At 43.1% G+C, this 24,914-nt stretch overlaps 1 protein-coding gene across 2 annotated transcripts in view; it reads right to left on the bottom strand.

The window, feature by feature from the left end:
- The window catches only part of Map3k4 (mitogen-activated protein kinase kinase kinase 4), an 88,257-nt gene that overhangs the window by 49,825 nt on the left and 13,518 nt on the right, over positions 1-24,914 (bottom strand). For both annotated transcript variants that reach the window (XM_027401100.2, XM_027401101.1), the window contains exon 2: positions 2,292-2,482. In XM_027401100.2, the coding sequence (XP_027256901.1) occupies positions 2,292-2,482 (191 nt within the window). The remainder of the gene's footprint in view (positions 1-2,291; positions 2,483-24,914) is intronic.

The raw sequence follows: 24,914 nt of genomic DNA, 5'->3' as shown, positions 1-24,914 counted from the left end.
ATAGAAGCCAGCTGTCAACAGTAAACAGTGTAAAGACATGCAAGCAGATGGCAGGCTGATAGGCTCAAAGAGCTCATTTTTTCCCTATGGTCAGTATGCTTCTGTTTGTGTTTCTAAGCTTCACAACCAGTGTATAATCCTCTGCAGTAAGAAAGAGAAGTCACTAAGGTCCCTATGTTCCTGGACTCAGATTAGACAGCTATGACTCTAAAGGCCTGAGAGCATCAGCTGCTTCATTAAAAACAGCAGACGTGTAGGTAACTAAGACCCTGCCATCCCTAAAACTCTATAATTTTATGAAACAAAATAATTCAAAGCAGTTGAGAAGGAAAAGGCAATTTTTTCTTTTCCATCCATTCTCTATACAGCAGAAAGACAGGAGCAGGAAGTCGTGAAATAAATCCAACTGGTGCCTTTGGTTACACTTAACTCTCTGTCACTCAACTGGAGATAAAAGTCAAAACCAATTCAAAGAGAATTAGAGACAAAATCAGGTCTTCTGCTTTAAATCCCCTAGGCTCCTAGTCTGTAAGATGGGGAGCTGATGCCCAACTCCTGTGCTGAAGAGCATAGCCCAATGAGCAACGAAAAGAGGACATACTACAGACAGTTGTCCCCCACCAAGCAACTGACTGAACACCAGACTCAGCAGATGCCCCTTCTCTGACACTTTAGGTCGGAAACCCCAGTGCACATATGAGAGATTTCTCTGAGAAAATGGACAGAGACAGATTTTCAAGGTCACAAACTTGTTACTAGTTTCTAAACTGTAGCTGCAACAAAAATTCTACTGTAAATAAACACTTTAAAAGGGAGTTTAAAATTAGCTATTTGTAAAAAAAAATAAAAAATCATGGTGGGGGTGTGGGTTGGGGATGGGAGGGTGTCACAAATTTAATCCCAGCACTTGGGAGGCGGAGATGAGAACTGACCAAGGAAAAGAAAAAGCTGGCTGAGGACAGGGAGAGAAGAAATGACCTAGAGGTCAACCGGTGAAAACCTCAGCTGAGGTGAAAATGGACCCAAATCTACACAACAGGTTTCAAGAAGCCATGGGATCCAACTTGAGAAAAGCAGTTTGCTGAACTCAACAGAAAACTCTAAGCGCCAAGGTTTCAGTGGCTGGGCTGACAGGCCGCATTTGGCAGCACAAGGAGGCAGCATCTTGCATAGTTCCACTCACCCGCCTTGGGAAAGAGCAGTCAGGATGAGCTCTGGGGAAGTAAAAGGACAAAGAGCCATGTTATCAGCTTCTAGGAACAGGACATAGCTGGGCTCTGAGATCGTACACAAAGAGAAAGGGGAAGAATAGGTTCCCTCAGTGGATCCCAGATCTGGGGTACCATCTATGTCTCTTTCATGATCAAACATATGGGGTGCCATCCAGTTTCCTCTGTGGTTCCCAGATCAGGGGCACCATCTAGTTTGCCTCCATGACTTCTGGATCTGGGATAGCATCTCATTTCCCTCTGTGGCTTCTGGTTTTGGGGGTCCCATCTAGCAGCTGCTTAGCAAGTGTGGTGGTTTGAAGGAAAATGGCTCCCATTGGGAGTGCACTATTAGAAGGTGTGGTGGTATTGGAGTAGATGTGGCTTTATTGGAGGAAGTGTGTCACTGTGGGGGTAGGCTTTGAGGTCTCATATGTTCAAGCTATACCCACTGGCACACCCTATATAGCAGGAGACAGCCCCACCACCCCACACAGCTCCTCCTCCAGCACACCCTGTCTGCCTGTGTGCCGCCATGTCCCGCCACTACGATAATGGGTTAAACCTCTGACATCGTAAGGCACCCCAATTGCCATGTTGTCTTTTCACAGCAAGAGAACCCTGAATGAGACAGCAAGCAAGACCCCTACACTCTGTATCACTGGCAGTAGACAAAGGCTTTGGCTAGTTCCAGAATTCAGGAATCCACAGCCTGGCTGTCTCCTCCCACCCCCCACCTTTACCACAGTTGGAGAGAAGACTTGGAAACCCCAGGCAAGAGATAAAGAGTAATTGCAGGCCATCAATGTAGTATTGGGTTTGTAGGCTGGCACACACTGACTTCAACCACAACCCAGGACAAAGCTTCCTCTACTGAACAAACCACCTGTCTCTCTACTAGCAACACAGCTATCAGTGATAATTCAAAATAACAAACTCTACAGATAACACTGAGGTAAAGTTTAAAACAAAAGAGTCATTAGCACTGTCAAAAAGACTTGTCAATTGATACAGTCACATAAAGGTGACACACTGCCCCTGACACACCCCCTCTCAGGTGCATCTTTTAGATCGCAGGCTCACCTTTCAAATTTGACCGGCTGGCCGGCCTCCCTAGGCTGTTCCTCTGGTGCTTGGTTGACAGGCGTTTCATCTGCCGTGGCGTGCTTGGGGGTGAGGTGCTGTAGAGGTTTTCTGTATTCACTTCATCAGAAAAATCCTCTGGGTCAGATTCCAGGCTCTTGCAAGCTGACTCTCCCAACATGCACTCCGGCCTACAAGAAAACAAATGGAGAAAGAGCCTGTTAGTCACACAAGAACTGCAGTCACAGCTTTCTCTGAGAACGCTGCAGAACTTCTCCACCTGTGTCTCCTCAGGATCTTAACCCCTCCTCCATAACCCTTCAAGGGAGCGATGATGGTGCTCATGGCCACATTGGGAGTGCACTGTCAGGTGCAATGTGGGCACAATCAGTGCACCATTTCTGACACCTTTGGAGCTCTTTCTAACTGACTGAGCTTCAAACCGAAAACTACAAACTGAAGAGAAAACAGCAAAAGACTAAGAGTTACAAATCAGACAGAGCTAAAAATAGACCCGTGCACCAGCTTTGGCAAGTTTGCAATGAGGGGGCAAGCACAGTCCCGCCCTGGATTCCAGGGCCTCACCCGACTCTTCCTGAAGGGCACGGACTGAACAGAAGCAGGCAGCATTTCCTGTGGCCCACGTGGGAGGCAGAGTGCTGGCACAGAACAGCACCCAGACAATACTAGATGCCCACCCACCACCACTGAGCCACCTAAGAAGAGTTATGACAGTGACACTTGCTATCCATGCTTTAATTTGTCAAAAATGTTGTATGAAATTCCCAAAGAACAAAGACATAGTTTTAAAAAATCTTTTAAGTCCCAAACAAAAAGAAATGCAATTGAGTAAATACAAACCTCACTCAGGTGGAGAGGGAGGAGGCATCATCAGAAAGAACTGCCCTGCTCCTCCCTGAAAGATTCAAGGCTTCCACAACTTGTTTTCTGACATCACTGCCTGCTGTTCTCCACCAGCCAATTCTCAAACAATACCACGATTTTGACAAATTTCCTTTCCTGCGAAACTCACACAGTAAAACCCAGTCATGCCATGTGAGAGCTAATCTAATTCTAAAGCCTCAAAGCGGGGATAACGGTAACTAATGTCCTCATATATACATCACAACAGCCCATCTGTTTCTGAACGCTGCCAACAAGATAAGCTTTATGTACATCTGAAACACAACTCCAAAACTGTGTCCAATACAGTTTTCTTTCTAGTAACTTATGTCACAATATAAAATCAATGCTAATCCAAAAATCACAAGGAAATAATGTGTGACATCACCATTATTGAACTCGAAAAATCAAAACAGAAGCTATCACCTGAAAAATAGGGATTGGGGGTTGAGGGGATGCTCCGCATGTAAAGCGCTTGCTACACAAGCCAAGAGGACCCGAGTTCAGAGTCCCAGCACCATGTGAGAAGTATGGCATGGTGGCTTATGCCTCAAGTCCCAGCACCAAAGAAGCAAGTGAATTGAGGAGAAATCACTGGGCAAGTAGTCTGGCAGATAAATGGTGAGCTCCAGGTTCAGTGAGAAACTGTCTCAAAAAAATAAAGTAAAAAGCAACCAAGGAAGATCAAGGAAGATATCACATCAAGTCGTCTCTATAGACATGTTCATGTGCTAGCAGGTAAACACACACACACACACACACACACACACACAGAGAGAGAGAGAGAGAGAGAGAGAGAGAGAGAGAGAGAGAGAGAGAGAGAGAGGATAAAATGGTGTGCTATCTCTCAAACACGCAGGCCAGAATAAATGCGACTGAGATGGATGTTCACAACATACTCTACCAAAACAGACTGCAGAGCTGCAGAAGATGATGCTAATACATACTCACTTAATTCACTGCTGAGGATTCAGAAGGAAATGACCCCTGCTCCATCCGACCAAGAAAACTGAAGAAGCAAAGATTAAGAGCAGTAACCACACCTGTGGTGAGGATTAAATGAGTTAAGCAGTACAGCTAATCGAAACAAGTGAGCACTCCATGGAAGAAAAGTAAAATGAAATTGGGTGCTGGCCTATGGAAATTAATCCCAGGTGGTATAAAGATCTACATGTCAAATAGGAAAACAGAAGCTTTTAAACAGAACCCTGAAGAAAATCCTCATTAACTCGCAGGAGAAGAAAGTTTCTTAAGGGAATTAATCAAGTAAATTTTAAACCACAAAATTTCAACTGAGACAACAGAGTGAAAACCTGAGCCAAAGCAGAAAATATCACACATAAACAACAAAGTCCAAAATACAGGTATCAGAAAAAACAATGCACTTAAAAACTGGCAAAATATTTGTGCAAACCTTTAAAGAAAACATTGGGCTAGGGATATAGCTCAGTGTACAGTGCTTGTCTTGTATGCACGCACAAGGTTCCTATACTACAAAAAAAAGTCTAAGACTCGAGAAGTAGTACCCAACTTTACTATCAACAACAAAAAACCAACACCAAATTGGTGAAAATTGAAACTTATTAGGATGAAAAGATAATGAGAAATAATCACTGTAACTACTTGTACAAGTAATACCTTGCACAGGACAACACGAGGCCAGTTTTGGATTGCCTGTGGAAACTAAAGCCACACAAGGGCTACTACAGATCAGCAAGTTAATCCCAAGGCACATACATATACTAAAGACAGGTAGCAGACATGTGCACAAAAGGCTCCTAGTCATATTATTTGTAATGGTCAAAACTCCAAACCCTGTTCCTGCAAGAGCAGCGTCACTATGACTGGAGGAACAGCATGTTATGATATGGGCAGGCACAGCAGAGCTCTCACTAGCCAAGACTACTATAGTCCTTGTTGTCTGTGTTCCTTACATGGGTTTTGTTAAACTAAGCAAATCAATGTTTCATATCATTTTTATAACTAACACGGAAGAAAATAAACCATAAGCACTTAACTAAAAGGTCCAATGTAATACACCATGTGCCTAGCACCCAGTAAGTGCTCAATGAAAACTACCTATTGCTGAGAATATAGTGGTGCACACCTGGAATACTAACATATTGGAGGCTGCGGCAGAAGGCAAGCCTGGACTACAGAATGAGATCTGTAGTCTCTCAATTGACTTACATGGATACATCAAGCAATTGGCATTCTAACACCTGCATTTGCCCACATACACTTTAAGAGGTCTGCACACTGTCACAGAAGGGGTAGGGCTCATGAGGGCCCTTCGTTCCCTGAGGCGTTGTACAATGATGGATGATATGGATGATGGGACCGAAAGTCTTCAGTGGCATAGCCACTGGTGAGATGCCCAGGTCACATAAGTAGCTCTAATGAAACTCACTGGCTCACACAAAAGACAAAGAGGCTATGGGGGAAAAGGAAACTAGGGAGTGCGAGAGGCTGGGGAAGGGACCGTGCATGTGATCAAGATACATGTAAATATGTGTATGAAAATGCCATAAAACCTACTGTGTATAACTAATATGCTAATTAAAACTTTTTAAAAGATTAATAAATTCCATCAGCAAGTTAAAACTGATTTTCAAGTGACTGTACTTGTACCAGACCACTCTAGGTCTTTCATAAAAATGTCTACAGAGTCCCAAACATGTATACACAATAATACCCTGAACTGTAAGTTTCTAAGGCCCCTACCTATTCACTAGGCTAACTAGGTTTATCATTTAAGTAATATAGCAAATAGCTTATGTATTAACTTGGGAACTCTTATTTCCACTTTTGTACTCACTGAAAAATATTAACTGTCACAGCTACACATCTCAAGGTAATTTCTTTCTTTTCCACATGTTATTCATCAATAGTAATAGTTCTGGGATAGCACAGCAGATCAATGGTACAGAGGTGGCCTAGTATGCAGAAGGTTCTGGGTTCAACACCAACTACAAAAACATCACTAAGTAAGGTAATCCAGAAAGAAGACATGTTTTTGTCCATTAACAGATGTTAGCTTTCAATATTTAGACCTATGTATCTCATCTGGAATACCTACAGAGGTCAGGAATTCGCAATCTTGGAGAGAGGAGGGAATCAAAGAAGGGGAGATAGACTGCAATGACATAAGGAAGGAAAGAGATAGTGAACAGGGAGGGTTAGATGGGGTGAGGGGTAGGAGGGCAGGGTAGGAGAGGGAATACGAGGGAAAATTAACCTTCTGAAAAGGCACATGAAAAACTACTACTGCAGAAGGTTTCTAAAATATAAACATACAGCCTAAAAAGAACTTAAATGCAGTTGCCCTGTATGGAGCAACAACACCGCTAGTTGACAGCATATCACAGACTGACACACAAAAAGGGCAAAGTCAAGAATGGGTTACCTCTACTGAAGTTGTTGGTCACTGAGGTCCCACAGACCCCCAAACATTACAGACTATTGCCACTACTCTTGGTTACTCTCCAAAACTTGATAGTAAGGCCTTATTGCTGAATTCACCAACACTTGAGTCACAGAACATGGAGATATCAAGCTGTTGTTGACCTAGGAGCTTCATCCCTACTGGCTAGGTTTTCACAGTTCTAGATGGTGCTATATATGCTACTGGAGAAAAGTAGTCACCAATCTTATTCTGCTATGAACTCTACAGTAATGACAGGTCTGGCAAGATATGCCCACTGGTACAATAGTGGCACAAATGTCATGGGAGTAACCAACTACATTCTGAGTGAATTTAAGGCCTGATCCACGAGATGGAACCCATACCTGGCACAGTTACTGCATTCAAGAACATGTGGCTAGACAGCTCATAACCCTTAGGAAAGAATCCACTACAATTATTCTGCCAACAGCACATGGTATTAAACCAACTCCTAATGATTTCTCATTATACGCATCTATCAGTGTAGCTGTCAAACCTCACAGGGAAGATCCTGTTTGCAGTAGATGGTGATTAACACTGAGACCTACAACTGGCCACGATGCAAGGTATTAAGTGACTGAGGGGGGCTGAGCCCTAAATGAGACATCTGTGGCACACCCTTCCTCTTCTCAAGGCTCAAGGATATTGGTGGAAGAGGAGCAGAAAGTAAGAGCCAGAGGTGATGCATGCCTGGAAAGAAAACACAACAGGGAAGTCTCGCATAGGAACTCATGGAGGTTCGTGAGCGCATGTACAAAGACCTGTACAGGCTTTAGCCAGACAGAGTCCAGGCACGTAGAGGGGAGGTGGACAAGAAGTCCTACTCCTAGCTGAGGAGCTGTTGGCAATGGAAGTCTGCTGGGAGAGGAAGAATCGGTTTTCTCTAAGGGTGTGAGTCTGGCAGGACTAACATACTCCAGCACATGGCCCCACACCTAAAAATATACAAGTAGCACGAACGGGATGTAGTGGGTTCTTAAGAAATGAGGACACAAAGTTGGGTGGGTGTGAAATAGGAGGAAGAGGTCATTTCATACACACTCACATATACATGAATACACATACCAATACACATGCACGCGCACACACGCGCGCGCGCGCACGCACGCACGCACGCGCACACACACACACACACACACACACACACAGTCCTCATTCGATCTACACATCATGGCTTTGAGCCATGAGCTATAAACAGAAAGCACATGTGAAAGAACTCTAGTGGACACTATGACTTGAGCAATCATTATTTGTGGTGTGCTCTCTTACATGGAAAAATTCACTTGCATTCACCAAATAAAGAATACACTCTTTCATTAAATGCCCTCCAATGATAATGAGATTGATGACTGACTTATATGCCATCCTATAGCCTTCATCCAGCAGCTGGTGGAAGTAGAAGCAGACACCCACAACTCATCACTGAACTGAACTGGAATCCAGTTGCAGAGAATGAGTGATGGGCAAAGGGGTCCAGACCAGGCTGGTGAAACCCACAGAAACAGCTGACCTGAACAAGGGGGAGCTCTTGGTCCCCAGGATAATAGCTGGGAAACCAGCATGGGACTGATCCAGACCCCAGGAACATGGGTTTCAGTGAGGAAACCTCAGAAATCTACTGGGCCTCCTGTAGTAGTTCAGTACTTATCCCTAGCATAGGTGTGGACTTTGGGAGCCCAATCCACATACAGGGATACTCCCTGAGCCGAGACACATGGGGGTGGGCCTAGGCCCTATCCCAAAGGATATGATAGACTCTGATGACCCTCTATGGAAGGCCTCACCCTCCCTGGGGGTGGTAGGGGAGGAGGGAAGGGAGTGAGAATCGGGATTGACATGTAAAACAATCTTGTTTCTAATTCAAATAAAAAAATTAAAAAAAAATACACTCTTTGAATAATTCTATAGAAGTTGGTAATCTCATTTTCCATTCTACCATTAATTAAAAAACAAAACACATTGATTTTAATTGGTACCTCATATGGTTACAATAAACTGCAAAAATCAAAGAACTTAATTGACTTAATTACTATAAAAGCAAACATTAAAGAATCACACTGAAGTATAGGTGAACATTGTTATAAACAGCTTCTCTTAATAACACAAAACACCCTTCCTCATCATTACACAGCACAGAAAAGGCATTAGGAAAGCCACCCCATGAGCCAGCCAGCCACTGCTCACAATGCATAACTAACATGAAGGCTAAAGGCCACACCCTGTGACAGTGAAGCTCTGCCACTGTACTTTCTTAAAATGCATTTAATTTGGTTGAGACAGTCTTCACCCTGATTAGAAACGTTATTAGTTTACAATTCATCCAGGAAACGCAGCAACTTAACTACACATCAGGACTAAGTCTGAAACAACATCCAATACCCAAAATACAAAACCCATGATTTCTGCTAACCTATCAAAGTTCATAAAAAAGAAAATGTCACAAAGAGAAAAGCCAAGGGGGGCAGTTCAGAAGTGAGTGACACAGAGCATGCAAAAACGAACACTAACCCTGAGCCATAAATACTTTGGAAATAACAGCAAACTGGACATGGCAGGCAGAAGAGGCAGCAACAGAAACCATCCCAGCTGGATGAGATCCAAGGGAAGAGGGGTGGGGCTTAGCAACCAGCAGGCCCACATCAAGAAGTCTAATACCCATGTTGCAAGTCCAAAGCTAGAGAAGCGGGCACAGGAAAATCCGAAAAGGAATGAGAGCTGAAGTTTTTCATATAGAGCCAACAAACTTCAAGAACTACACTCAGGGAAAGCTATGAAGAAAACTGTTTTATTAGGCATAATTTAATATGCATATCATAAACAATTTTCTGGAAGTAGGTACTGAATTTAAGGCAGCCAAAGAGAAACAACTCATCTGAAGAGCCTTTGCTCAAAAGTGAAATTTAACAGAGGAAAGGTATCAAACAAGCTTACTGTTTTCTTTTAAAGTATGTGTATACAAAAAGCCAGGAAAATAAATACTAGTGCTGTGTTCAAAAGAGCTTGCATCACTTCAGTTGAGCAACCGCAAGCATCCCAACCCTCACTCTGCAGCAGCACACGTGAGATGAGCTAATGTGCCGGCTGACTGGTGCACAGTGTTTATTTACACAATACCAGGCAGCTGAGATTGGAGAGCAGTACAGGAGTCTTCCTGAAATGTTTGCCTTATTTGTGCCTAAAAACCTACAAATGTGAGGTGTCTTTCCAGGACCAACTTCTGACAGCCACATAAATCAATGCTTCTCTCTAACACAAAACCCCATTAAATGCCATTCACTTTACACTAGAACCCAGGACAGAAAAGTACATCTGGAACTCAGTCCAAGGGATTTTAGTCTTTTAATCAAAAATGTGGAAAAAGAAAACAAGACACAACTTCAAAGACCTTGGGGTTAAATAGCTCTGCTGTGACACACAATGCAAACTACAACGGTGCCTGAGTGAAGCGCAATGGGGTGAAGCAAGTTCAGAAACATCTGGGGTTCTGCAAACGCCCACGGATTTTCATCTCCAGCATGTCCTTTGAAATTAAGTGGCATCTGATTCACTAGCAACCACAGTGGCTCACCTGTGTGTTATTCTGAATAACACAGTAGCAAAACGGAGTCCTGCTACTGAGGGAAACTGCAGGGTGTGATCATTTCTTTTTCTTTCTTTCTTACAGAATTTTTCATCCATTTGCAAATGCCAGTTTGTGGGAGGGAGATGGAAGGACAGGATAAAGGAGGGACTATGGGGAGGGATAACTTAAATGAAAGGCATTTGAAATGTCATTCTAGTGCGGCCCAGCAGTTGTGGTGCAGGCCTTTAATCCCAGCACTAGTTCAAGGCCAGCCTGGTCTACAGAACGAGTTCCAGAACAGAGAAACCCTGTTTTGAAACACCAAAAACAAAAACAAAACAACTAAAACCTATTACTGTAGAAATTCTCTGAAATATGTGCATATATGAAAGGAACTAAACTGGAATCACCGTATTGGAGGAGACAATGCCCCAACTAAATAACGTATGCCTCAGTGCCAGGAATGAGTTATAATGCTGAGTGACTGGCCAAAGGGAGCCCACAGACAATGCCCCTCCCCAACTCCAAATCACAGGCTATTGTAAAGGTTATTGGTTACGCTCCACAACTTGATGGTAAGGCCCTATTGCTGAAAACACTGCTTACTTAGTCATCAAACAAGGAAAAATCGAGCTGTTGCCCAACTAGAAGCTTCTCCCTATTAGTTAGCACTCATGGTGCTGGAAGGTACTTTGCACGCTACCAGAGGAGAAAAGTAATGCACCAGAATCCCAACTCTAATGTCAAAATACAAAATACACTAGAAATTATAACTAGGAAGTATTGGCTGTGAGGCTGCTATACACATTTCCACTCACAACCCATATTATTTAGACATTTTTGTGTGGTGAATTCCTATCTAAATACCATGCTCTACTCATCCACCCTCCCAGGGTTACCACTTCTCCTCCAGGAGCTGAGCACAGAGGCAACTCGGGCTCCTCAACAGCTCTGAGGCAGTCTTAGAGACCAGTGCACAGCCCCTCCTGATACAAAGGACATCAGGGAGATGTTAAAAAGTATCTGGGCTACTTACTATTACAGCTTTCTATTTACCATCACAATAAAATTCAATTCCCCTTATAAACAAATGTAATCCCTGTAGGAAAATTATTTTTAAAGAGTAAATAAGGATACAGCAAAAACTTGTGAGGTGGGCTCTAATAGGATGGGGCCTGAGAAACATGGTGTCTATCATTCATCCTGGTGGCAGAGGCAGACCTAGGAAGACCCAAAAGTAAGTCCATGGCTAAAACCAATAAGCAGACTTTATATCTGTGTTTTTAATCGGCTCTGTAATTGGTTACACAAAAAGAATAATTTTTATTAGGTTGGTGTAATTGCTGTCATTATACAGTGAGCACTGGCCTCTGCTAGGCAGTCTGCCAAATGCCACACATAACCGAGGTTAATCTTTACCAGAACCTTTGGGGCCACTTTGAGAAAAGACCCTTTGCTCAGACTGCCAGTTCCAGATGGTTATCTGATGTGTTCACATAAGAACCTTTTCCAGACTGGCACCCAAGTCCCTAGATGGAGCTCTGCCTACTGGGTAGTCCCGAGGATCCTACAGTTTTAGGAGAATTCTTGAGGCACTGGATGGGCTGCTGACATTTGCCTAGCTGCTTAACTTTATGTCTCATCCAGAACTGGACTAATCCAAATGACAAGGCTTCTCCCATGGTCGCCCTTCACCTGAGTCACTAGGTGTTTTTATTCTGGGGGTGGGATTGGGGGAGCAGACAAGCAAGGTCCCTTCTACCACAGACTGTGGTTTGAGGGCCACTGGCTAGAGGAACACCACAGGGATGGAAGAGAAGGATGGACTGCCTGAAGCTCACAGAGCTAACTGCCTGGCCAGTGTTAGGGCTCATGGCTGGCAGAGTGCCTGCTGGGATTGACATCCTCATCAACAGAGATATGACAGTAGACTAAATCCAGGTGGAGGAGACTCACACTGACTATGCTGTGAGTGAGAGGAAAACTGAGGTTTTGCCTACTGATCAAAGGCCCAGTCATAGGCCTAAGGCTAACCTCTCTCCCTCAGATAGAGCAGACCTTTCCCACCAAGAAGCCTGCACAATCGCACAGCACAGCATAGCACCTTTAATGGGGCAGTGGCACAGCTTGGTCCATGCAAGCTGTGTGTTATACCTAAGAGGAAAAACTGGCCCTGAGAGGGATGGAAAAACAAGCGCTCCAAAAATCTGAATTAACACTAACCTTTTTTCTATTGAAGTAAGGGTTCTTTATAAGACAGATGGTAAAACTTTTAAGATGTTATTTTCTGTTGGTCATTTCTATTTTGTTACTTGGGCTTCACTCTAATTTGTCTGCAGTTGAAAGTACACACTCACTGTTGCACACCCATCATATGTACATAGTATGCACCGTCCAATTATGGGTCAGCTCTTTGGGGGCAATGCCGAACTCACCAAGTTTAGCACTGACCTGATTGGACAGAACTTGAGGTGAGAAAATACAGTTCTGAACAGAAGAACCACTCTTGCTGTTTTCTTGGACTTCAGCACAAAGCTAGTAGAGAGGCATGCACATGCCTTTAGTCTTAGCAATTTGGGAGGAAGAAGCAGGTGATCTCTGTCTGTTTGAGGCCAGCCTGATCTATATAGAGAGTACCAGGCCAGCACGGTTACATAGTGAGACCCTGTCTCCAAAACAAAAACAAAACAATAAGAAAAATCCACTCACTCCACATTAACTACACACCCAAGAGTTTAGATTGTAGTTAGGGCTTATGTAACCAAGGCAGATCATAGGGAACAGACAGCCATGACAAGATGCTGCCAGAGAAGATCCAGAGAACTGGGAGGAAAACAAAAGTGTCTCCAAAGAATATTTCAATGGAGACTTCAAAGCTCTGACCAGAAGGGGCTAAGGGTCTAGGGAGCGCTGACACAAAGAACAGCACGTACAAAGGACCTGAGGCTGAAGAAAGAACAGCTCTTCCTTTGAGAGGCCAAAAGGGGGCCAGGATACACTACAGCAAGACGAGCAGAGAAAACCAGGGCACTTAAGGAAGGCACAGGGCAGGCATTCTGTGTTTCATCCCAACATAAAATGAAGGCATGCACAGGGAAGAGAAGCTTGTGAACCTGTCTCCAAAGGACTCAGCCTAGCACTCTGCTCCAGTAGATAGCACTCTGCTCCAGTAGATAGGCAAACAGACATGCAGTTGCCCGACACTACTTTGATTTTTGATTTCTCCTTCCCATCTCTAGACATGCGTTCTTCAACATGGGGGGGGTGTTTACGTCCCAGCAGGTCCACCACTAGGTGATTTTGTCATTGTGCAAATGCTATAGAGCATGCAAGCCAGTCACTGGACAGACGTGGACTGATCTCAGCACACGTGTTGGGGATATGACAGCTGCACAGCAACACATTGTTCACATAAGTACAGTTCTCTCTCTCTCTCTCTCTCTCTCTCTCTCTCTCTCTCTCTCTCTCTCTCACACACACACACACACACACACACACACGTATGTCAGTAAAGGCACAGCAAACACACTAGGCAGAAACATGTTTGCTATCATTGTCAAGTATTATATACTGTGTATAGTTGTATGTGCTACACTTTCTGACAGCTGGCAGTACAATGGGGTGCCACAAATATGACAGCAACATGCCAGTGATGAGGTCACTATGCAACAGAAGGTGTGCAGCTCCACTGTACCCCAATGGGACCTTGATGGTTCAGAGTACCACTATGGGTGAAGCTAGCCCAAGTACCTATTCTGTCCATAATGCTCCAACGATAATGCCAGTTCACCTGTCGGGACAACAGAGGAAACACAACTGTCTACTTGAGAGAACAGAGAATAACACCCGAAGGGACTGTAAAACAAAAGAAGGTTTAACTCATTGACACAACTCTTTACAAATGAAAACTATGTAAACTGAGGCAAGTTTAAACACAAGTTCAGGCTTCCAGATAAAAACATACAAGCTGGTATTTTTAATTGTTTTCCTCCATGGGAAAACATAACCCCTAAGTGCAACTGAACTCCCAAGACCAACATGGAATGTACCGGCAATGTAGATCTTGAGGCCTTGTACATCCCAGACACAAAAATTACAGGCGGCTCCTGAACTGCTTTTCAGTATGTAATCAACACGTCCAAGATGAAGGTCACGCATGAAGAACACACGACTTCCTAGCTCATTCATGGTGTCTGTGAAACTCCTCGGTGCATACTTCCCTAATACCTATGCCATTTTCCTGACTCTAGTCCACAGTTCTCATCACATTCTAGAACAGTCTGTGCCCCCCCCCCCTCAAAGGCTAAGAAGCACTGACATAGGTAAGATTTAGGCTTTCTTCCCAAAGTGTCTCATCCTGACAAATACAAAAGGACAACACAATGATACAGATGCCAGATGCAAAACAAACTCAAACTGGATGTTCACCCTACAGTTGCTGTCAAAACACACACCCATACACATACATACACTTTATCCTTGAAAAATCACATTCAAGTTAAGATGTTCCCTAAGGAAGATAATTTTCAATGTTTTATGACATTGTCTAAGACGTGGTAGTCCTCCCCACACTCCAAAATAAAGTGCAAACTAAGTAAGCTAGCACTGAACTAAGTAACCATTAAATAAGGATAATTACAACAATCCTCCCAAGGCTAAGACTAAATATAACCAAGAGAAAGCTTTTTAAGGAAACAAAAGGAAAGATTTTTAAGGAAATATAAGAAAAACTGATTTGGTGAAGGATCAAAGTGGAAGTGGCTGTCAGAGCTCTGTGGGTAGGAATGTAGGAGGAAAGCCACCAACCTCACTCACAGGGCTGACAAACACTGAAAATACAGACCCACAGAGACTTCACAGTGACTGGCTAGTGCTCGTGGGGGTGCCTATGCTTTGTGAAGCCTGTGCATGAAGCCAGTTATTTAAAACACTTCTCACGGCCATTAGTCCTTCCTGCCTGTTTCCTTTTGCTGTTCATTTCTAGAACTCAGTTGCACACACCACGTGAGCCAGGTGCCCAGTGCCTTCCTCTGGCCACTCTCTCTGCACCACATGTGCAGTTTCTATTGCTGTGATCACAAGTGCACAGACCAGTCCTTACTGGGCCGACCATCCCTCTCTGGCTGTCACTGCAGATGGCAAACCTTTAGTCTCAGGCAGCTCTAGAAGAACCTTCTGCATTTCTTAAACTTTTCAACATTCATGCCTTTCTTTAGATATTTAAAGATAATTATCTATTTTAATAGCACTTCCAGCTCCCGCCAATACTTTTTACATTTCTGGGATTGTCACAGAGTGCAGATGTTCCCCCAGCTGTGAGTCCTACTTTCCTTCTTCTGGAATGACTGGTTTTATGTTTCTGTTTTGTTATAGCCACTGGGTCTGTCTTATGTAGCCTCCTGCCTCAGCCTCCTTAACACTGGTATTTTAGCCATGTGCTACCGCACTCACTGTCACTTTTTATTGGATACAGATGTCATACAGTTAAGTGACGTTTCAATTTTGCTGCTGTGTTTTAGAATCTCAGGTGAAGGCTGGATGTTTTCATTGTTTCTAACTCCCTTCACCCATGAAATTCATGCTTCCTTCAGTTTGGCTAATGGCGGAGAAGCCCTTCTCCAGGAAGTCTGGCCCGCCGCTAAGAGAAAGCTCCAAGTCTACTGTGTGCTCCAAGACCAGCACAACAGACATCTCCATCATCACCACGCTGGCCTCGAGCGGCTGCCGTGCCTCTGGGAACAGCGCCTCAGTGGCAGACTCACCCTGAGAAGTCTGTACCGGAACCAAGTGTGTCTGTCCTTACAAAGGCCTGACAGACGCCTAAAGCCCCTTTTCTGCATTCTTCCTTCTTCTCAAGTACTGGCCCCTCAACCTCCAACTGCCTCAGTCCCCAGAGTTCAATCCACTCCTCCACCTGATGCCTGGGGTTGCCCTTCCTGCACCTCAGCCTGACACAGGCACCCAGGAAGAAAGAGGCTCCCCAAGTCTGCTTCCTTTCTTGGGACTTAGGATCACATTGCCTGGCACTCAGTGTCCTAAGCAGCCACTCTACACTTAAGTTGTCTCTAACTGTATTGGGATCTGTTTGTTGTATATCACTGAAAAACAGGACATTCATATTTTTATAAGTAACAACGCTATTTTTTTTTCTGTGTTAAAGTGAGGCAATATCACTTAATTCACCACATGTACAGAAAAAGCAGTATTTAACACATCTAAAAGCTTCACTCATAACAGGGACTACATACGGATTCCTATAGGGGGCAAAACAGATGGGAAATTTTATTCAAAAACAAATAAATTTTTACAAAAGGGAAAAATCATTCAGTTTTGGAAGTGAAAATATTTACAGCTAGTCCAAATTCAACATATTTGTTGGTACCAATTAACCTCATCTGGCCCTGGCCGGTGTTTCAGATTATTCATGAGAACACCGAGATTTTCTGAAGATTTATTTCTTAAGGAAGATTATAAAATATCTAAAATTTAGAATTTAACTGGGGAAACTAACATCATTTAAAATACCCAACTACGAAGAACAGAAGAAAACAAGAAAGAAGATACCATAATAGAGGGAGACATTTTAGGTTTACAGAGAAATCAGGCACTAGGGAAATGTCTGGAGATCTACAAAGATGACACCAACTAACAATCTAAGCAACAGAGGAGAGGCTACCTTAAATGCCCTCCCCTGATAATGAGATTGATGACCATCTTATATGCCATCCTATAGCCTTCATCCAGCAGCTGGTGGAAGTAGAAGCAGACACCCACAACTAACCACTGAACTAAACTAGAATCCAGTTGCAGAGAAGGACGAGTGATGAGCAAAGGAGTCCAGACCAGGCTGGTAAAACCCACAGAAACAGCTGACCTGAACAACGGGGAGCTCTTGGTCCCCAGATTGATAGCTAGGAAACCAGCATGGGACTGATGCAGACCTCATGAACTTGGGTTTCAGTTAAGAGACCTCGGAAATCTATGGGGCCTCCTGTAGTAGATTAGTACTTATTCCTAGCATAGGTGTGGACTTTGGGAGCCCAATCCACATAGAGGAATACTCCCTGAGCCAAGACACACGTGGATGGGCCTAGGCCCTATCCCAAAGGATATGACAGACTCTATGACCCACCCACACCCATGGAAGGCCTCATCCTCCCTGGGGAGCAGAAAGGATATGTGATAGGTAGGGTTTTACTTGGGGGAGTGGTGGGGGAGGAGAGGAGGGAGAGGGAACTGGGATTGACCTATAAACAATCTTGTTTCTAATTCAAATAAAAAAAATTGATTAAAGTGAAAACAAATAAAATAAAATACCCAACTACAAAAAATTGACATATTTCAGAATACAGATGGTTCCTAAAGACAAACAATCCTTCTGACAGTTCATATGCTTATCACAAAATCATTATGTAATTCTAACACCTATCTTAAATTTGACTTTCTGTTATAGTAATAAATTCCTCTTACGAGGATAATTTTAACTGTACTGAGTCTAACCATTTCTTTGGAGCTTAATCCCAAGCTGATTAATCACTAAGACCTCAGCCACCTTTTTCTCTCACCCAATGCACACAGGATCTTTACTGAGGCAATACACATCCTGATACACATTGTGGACAGACTCTACCAACATGGAAAGGATGAGGGACAGAGACATTTGTACTGTGTTCACGTAGAGTTGCAGAGAAGGGAGACCAAGGCAACCCTGGAAAACAACAAAAACGAAGCATTTCCTTTCCCACTTTCATAGCTTACTCATAGCTTTGCGAGCCTTGAAAGACATGATAACACAGAAAACCAGATGTATTGATCAATGGAACAGAACTAGGTCCAGAAATAAACCCATTCTAATGGCCAAATAGCTTCAGCTGAGGTATCAACATCATTCAAAGGGAAGAGTTCTCAAGAGACTGTGCAGCAACAGCCAGCTGAAGAAAAGGGGATGAAATGGAGCCCTGAGCAAAGAAAATTGATTTGAACTGGAGCAATGGAGAGTAAGAACTAAGACATTTTAGCAGCCAACAGAGCCTCTACAGGATCTTAGCTGCAGCAATGCAATCTTACTACTACAAAATCCCTTATCAAAGAAAGAAACAAAGGCCAAGAAACTGGTAAACTGTCATCAACAAAATGTCAAACTTTTGTACAATTATGATTAAGAAGGTAATAAAGCTTATATAAAGGCAGGAAACATTTGCAAGTCATAGATCTGGTAAGAGACCTATGCAAAAGGCACAATGATATAAGACACACAATGACCAACAGGCACATGAAAAGGTGGACACCATTTAAAAAATGCTAACATCAAAGTCCACTGAGGAGCAGTGCATACCCAGGAGGACAGTCTAGAAGTCCAAGAATAAGTGTTGGCAAGGATGTGGAGAAATCAGAACCCTCTACACTGGTGGTGAGAATGCCAAACAGTGAGGCCATGCAGAACAAGTGATTAGCAATTCTATTCCTAGGTGGACACAGACTAGAAAACTCAAGTCACGTCCATACAAAAACTACTACACGTACGGCCACGAAACATTACTCCTAACTGTAAAAACGTGGCATCCCAAAGCCCACTGCTGAAAGGATGAACTGCAGTACATAGCTTGGTGGGGCACTTCTCAGCCACACAAAGGAATGGAGGACTGTACACACCATGTCATGTATGAAACTTGAGAACAATATGCTGGTGATAAGAGCTAGTTCAGATCACATACAGATTTATATGTATAATGTCCAGACCCAGTAAACACATGATGTCAGAGGCAGACTGGTGCTGACTGGGGGCTGGGAGGGAGGGGGTCCACAGGAGTGGGGACCAGAGAGGAGGCACAGGTTTCTCTACATGGTGATTGGTTGTACAACCCTTGTGTGTTCACCAAACACTGATGCAGAATCACTGAAGAGTAGATTGTATGGCATGTGAAACAACACCACAATGCAGACAAGATCGCTACCCCTAGTTCTCTTGTTCTCCAAGTAACCTCCCATCCAGTTTAGAGCAGTGATGTCAGGGATGGAAGGCTTTCAGTGGTACAGAATTCCAATACACACTTCACAACAGGTACAACTTGTCAGTGCTCCAACACAGAAGAGTGCCTCGCCTGTTCCTCTGAGAAAACAAAACAGCAGTATGTTTGGCAAATCAAGGGACAGGGAAGGACCTCTGCCAGCCAACATAGCCCATTTTAATCACCTACTATTCCAATCCTGAAAAGCAATTCAAAAGCAAGAGAGCTGTATTTGAAAGGAAGGCAGTTCTATTACATTAAGACAAGAGGAAATAGGGACCTTACGACAGTCTCTGCATTAGCTCTCATTCAAGTACCACACTCAGGAGGCTCTGTCCAAGTACCGAAGGTGTGTGACTCAACTGTGCCAACAGAACAAGTCTAGCATGAGGAGCCGAAAAGGGAAGTGTGCCTTAGTCTTTATTAGTTCTACTCATTCATTTACTTTTCATTCTCAGAAAACATGAACATGTTGAGAAAACAAAAGGCAGTGTGCTCCACGAATCGGTAAAGGCACACAAGAGGCCATGCATGTCATGATAACTCAGCAGAACTTCACTGCTCCACCGACAGAAACTACGTACATGCTATAAGACTAAGTGAAAGCACAAAACGTGAGCAACGCAGGCGCATCACAAGGGCTTCGGACAAGCAGGTGAGCATTCTCCCACCATGTCCAGCAGCCTTCCTTCTTCTCTGCCCATCTCTTCCCAAGCTGATCTGGGCCATGGAGTTCTATCAAAGCAGCAGAAACCCCAGGACAAGCCCTCACTGGGGCTTCTTTCCACTGCCCTCACTAAAAGCACGTCCAGAATCTCACACTGGTAAAGGGCCACAGCAAACGCACCCGAGTCTTTTCAGTGGCAGCCTCGCAGTGTGAGAAAGACCACACAATTGAAGCACACTGGAACACTGGAATCAAAGGCTAAAATGGGTATTTTCTCATCAAGTACTATGTCCACCTATCTACAATACTGTACAATTCTTTTCAAAATATTTTAAATTTCTCTTTTGTTTTTAATTACATGACATTTTCACATACCTATCATTTTATTTTGCTTATGTCTGCAACCTTGTTATTCTCCCAACTCCAAACAGAATCCCTCCTGTTATGTTATATATAAGCATATATGTGTATATCTATCTGTATGTATAATCTAGGTTCCAGCCGTGAGAGGAAACATCCATTATTTTGTCTTTCTTTGTTCCCATTATCCCCGATCTCCCTCCTCCTCCCTTCAGACCTCTTCCTTCCCCTTCATAGTCACCCTTCTGCTTTATGTTTTTAACTTTTTAAACGTGTCATAACAATCTGAAATACTGTAGGAATTCCTCATGGGCATCCAAAACACCCACAAAAAAATCCACTTGCTCATTTACAAATACCCTGAGACCTTCGTGTGACAGGGACAGCAACATTTGCCACAGGGATGCTAAGAGCGTCTGATGTGACAGGCACTACCCCAAGTTCAGTGAAGACAGACATGTAAAGACTTTCAAAACATAACAAAGAAATGTAAATGCTGATTAACACATGACAAGTGTTACAAGTGATGCGTTAGCTTATTTTATTATTTTTTTATATTTCATTTTTATTTTGAATAATGTGTTTGTCTAGGTGTGGGTTTATGCAGAGTGAATGCAGTACCCATAGAAGTCAGAAGAGGGCGTCAGATTCCCAGAAGCTGGAGTTAAAGGCAGTGTGGAGAGTAGAGGAAAGGAGTAGCAGGGAAAGAGAGTGTGTGTGTGTGTGTGTCAAGAGACAGAGTAAAGAGAGTAGGCGGAGCCAGGCGTTGGTGGCACATGCCTTTAATCCCAGCACTCAGGAGGCAGAGGCAGGCGGATCTCTGTGAGTTCGAGACCAGCCTGGTCTACAAGAGCTAGTTCCAGGACAGCCTCCAAAAGCCACAGAGAAACCCTGTCTCAAAAAAAACAGAGGGGGGGTGAGAGAGAGAGGTGAGAGAGTTGAGGGTACACATAAACCGTTACACACATGTGGCTAGAACAACGCTGTAGAGTGAATTCTCTCCTTTATGTGGGCTCTGGGAATCAAGCTCAGCTTATCAAGCTTTATGTGGTTAAGTGCCTTTACCCACTGACCCATCCCCCAAGTCTAATAACATCTTAAAATCATCACCATAATGCAAGAATAAACTCAGGGGTTTGTAGTACAAACTAGACAAATATTCTGAGCATTTAGCAACATATAAAGTTCTTTAAAAGTGGGCCTCTACTACATACAAAGCAATAGAAAAACCCTGTAATTAAGACAGATCATACACAAATGTTCTCTGAGATAGATTTCCAGGATTTTACTTTATTAAAACACCTTGAATATACATAAAGACTAAGCTGAAAAAGATATATTTAACGAAGTTTATAATAGCAAAAGAATCTGAAGCATCCAGAAAGTTCAAAAGGACTTAAGACAAACTGTGCCTCCAATCACACACTGACTGCCTCCTGAGAAATGAAGGGCGCTCGCTGTTCAGTGGCCACACAAGTTCTCCTGGCAGATAAAGGTTGCACCAAACACCACACAATAAAAACCACCATATCACACTTTCTTCTGCCCTGTCCCACTTTCTCCTCTCTGTGACTTTATCAAGGCCATGTAAAGGAAGCCAACAGATTTGCTCTACCATATACATACCCGCCAAAACTTCAGTTAAAAGCAAGACTCAAAGCCAAACTTTGCTGATTTTTAACATGTTTTTTCAACATTGTAATCGCAGATCTTTCCCTACATCCTACAACCACTGTTACAATTTAATGATTCTTAAATTTTAATGATATATAAAATTACAATGTATCTTAAAGATGACAGATCTGACAGCTAAAGAAGTATCTCCAAAAGCTCAATTTCCAAATGAACAAAGACAGAAATGGAGTCTAATCACTTTTACAGAACCAAAGCGATGGCTTAATGTATGAATGAAGCCTTTCCATACAGAGTTTCAAGGTTTGTAAAGACATATGTCCAGAATCCTTAGAATCAGATAAGGGGTTATTTCCTGAGCTGCAGAGACAGGTCAGCAGTTCAGAGCACGGTCCACTCTTGTAAAGGACCAGGATTTCATTCTAGGCACCCACAGGGTAGCTCACAACCGTCTGGAACTCCAGCTCCATGGGACCCAACACCCTCTTCCGGCCTATTCAGACACTGAACACATGTGGTGCACATACATATATGCAGCCAAAACAACATACACATAAAATAAAAATCAACTGCTTCCAACTATTTGATCCAAATGAAGATACTTAGCATTACAAAGAGCTCAGTGAACTGGACACATCTGAGCTCTGAACATAACAGACAAGAAATGTCTTTGTGCTCTGGCCCTGTCCTGAGAAAAACCTCACCTTCATCCGTCTACACTGATTCCCAAGTCATGTTTCCTCTTCCTTCTCTACATGCTCATCAGTGAGTGCTTCCTCCTTACACCAGCCTAAATAAAACCACCATGGCCATGCAGTTTACTCTGGCACCGTGGACTGCAGCTGGGACTTGACTTCAGGATGCCTGCGTGGGGCCTGCAGTCAGAGGCCAAGGCTGAATCTGCCTCCTCCTATGTCCTGCCCTCACCACTGACCTACCAGTAAGGGGCAGATGACAATTCTCTGTGAGAGTCTGTGGGTGTCATGGTCTGAGCATCTGCTAATTGCTATAAACAAATGAACAGGTAACAGGTCAACATCTCTTTTGAGAGAAAGATGACAGAGCACAGGGTTTTCTGCTTTGTCTACTGACTCATTGTGATTTGATCACAAATCAATTAGGGTTCAAGCCCACAGGCCCAGATCGATGAAGCGGTGGATGTTGTACTCCTGTGCTCATTCTTAATCATAGCTAAAATGTTTTAACTGGGTATGTAAGTTTTTACTTCCATGTCTGAACCTCAGGGCCTTTGCCTCTCACTACCATTTCCCACCTCTAGACAGCTACCCCAAAGTAGGTTTCAATGTGTCTTACATCACTAAAACTGCCAAAAATGAAGGAAAATGGATCTTTGCTTAACATGAGGAGAATAAGGAAGTATCTTCCAGAAACTAAGTCAGAAACACCAAGAATTCAAGTTCATAACACTCAGGCAACCCTCTGGGAAATGAAATGAATTTGTATCATTGGTTAGTGAGAACATTTGTTCTTGACTTTCCCAATTAAATTATGTAGAGGTTTCTGCTCTAACATGCACACACCCTCCCTGAACTGCAATTTTACTAGCTGAGAAAGCCAACAGAGAATATGAATTCACACTTAATCAAGGCGAATCACCATCCTGATAAACTATTATAATAATACTATGTGGCTAGATCTTTATGTATGTGAGTATTTTGCCTGCATGTATGTGTATGTGCACCAGGTGCATGAAGTGTCTGGAGAGGCCAGAAGAGGGGGGTCAAAGCCCCTGAAAATGGAGACCCAGGAGTTTGTAAGCTGCTGTACAGGTGCTGGGAGCTGCACGCAGGTCCTTAGCTCTATCCTGTCAGTTTACGAGCAGCCACTGCCCTTAACAACACAGCCATCTCTAACTGGTACTAAACTAAGTTAATGTCTGGCTGCCCACTGGATATACCTAGACCGTAGTGTGAAAACATTAATTATTAAACATGATTTAGGTTTATAAGCCTCTGTTTATTTTTATATGCCACAAAAAGGATACATATACACAAATATGTTAATGACACACACAGTTACAGAAGGGAATTTTGTTTTTCACAGTCAAAGCCGATTTTTCTAAATTTTTGTTGTTGTTGTTGTTTGGGAACTAAGTTACATCCATGCAAAACTGTGTGTTACCGGGAATAACCGCCTATGCCTTGCACCCTGGCTTACTGATCTTACATAGATCCCTAACTACATAGGAAAGCAAGTCTCTTTAGTTCCTTTACATGCCACTTGTGTATGTTGACATTTTTTAAATTCTGTTGTACTTTGGTTGAGTATACAGCCAACGACAGTTCTTGTCATCCCACTTGCAGAATCTTCCTTCTCCAAACTAAATTATAAATAAACCTTCTGCACCCAAAACTGTCCTTGAGATTTCCCAGAAAGCCCTTGGAAAACCAGAGATTTGGTCTGCTGCCTTATTTTAAAATAACTGGGATAGTTTGACACTACTTTTCATGGATTATCCAATCAAAAGACACATTTACACACACACACACACACACACACAGCTGTCCCAGTTTAAATCTGTACCAAGTCAAATGTAAATATTTTGGGCACTGCTTGCTTTAGAAGTTCCAGTGACTGAAGTGTCAATCCATTCACTGGCTGTAATACATTTTCGGTGCCCTGGCACTACTCTGTTTGATATTATCAGTCATAATTTCAGATATGCTTTTAAATGCTCACTTGGGCTCAGGTTCTTCTATTTGAATGTAGCATCCTCTAGACCAGTTTTTTTTTTTAAGACTCATAACTTATCTCTGGATTTTTATTAATATTCAGAGTAATTGAGGCATAGCTTTATTTGGTATTTTTGACAGATTCTTAGTGTAGGTAGTCTAATATATGCTTAGACTGTCTTACATTGCAGCTAAACGTTTTTCTTCCATAAAGACCATGTGTCCACTTTGGGAAACTAGATCCAATAGCCATGCTTCCTTCAATGCTGATTTCATCCAGAGCTTTCTGGTTTGACTTTTATCTTGTTGGCATGTGGTAAGAGCAACCGAACATCTAAAACAACTACCTTATT

The sequence above is a fragment of the Cricetulus griseus genome, chromosome 2, assembly GCF_003668045.3.
Source record: "Cricetulus griseus strain 17A/GY chromosome 2, alternate assembly CriGri-PICRH-1.0, whole genome shotgun sequence".
Classification (NCBI taxonomy): domain Eukaryota; kingdom Metazoa; phylum Chordata; class Mammalia; order Rodentia; family Cricetidae; genus Cricetulus; species Cricetulus griseus.
The sequence above is the reverse complement of the archived record's forward strand: the minus strand, read 5'-3'. Positions and strand labels throughout refer to the sequence as shown.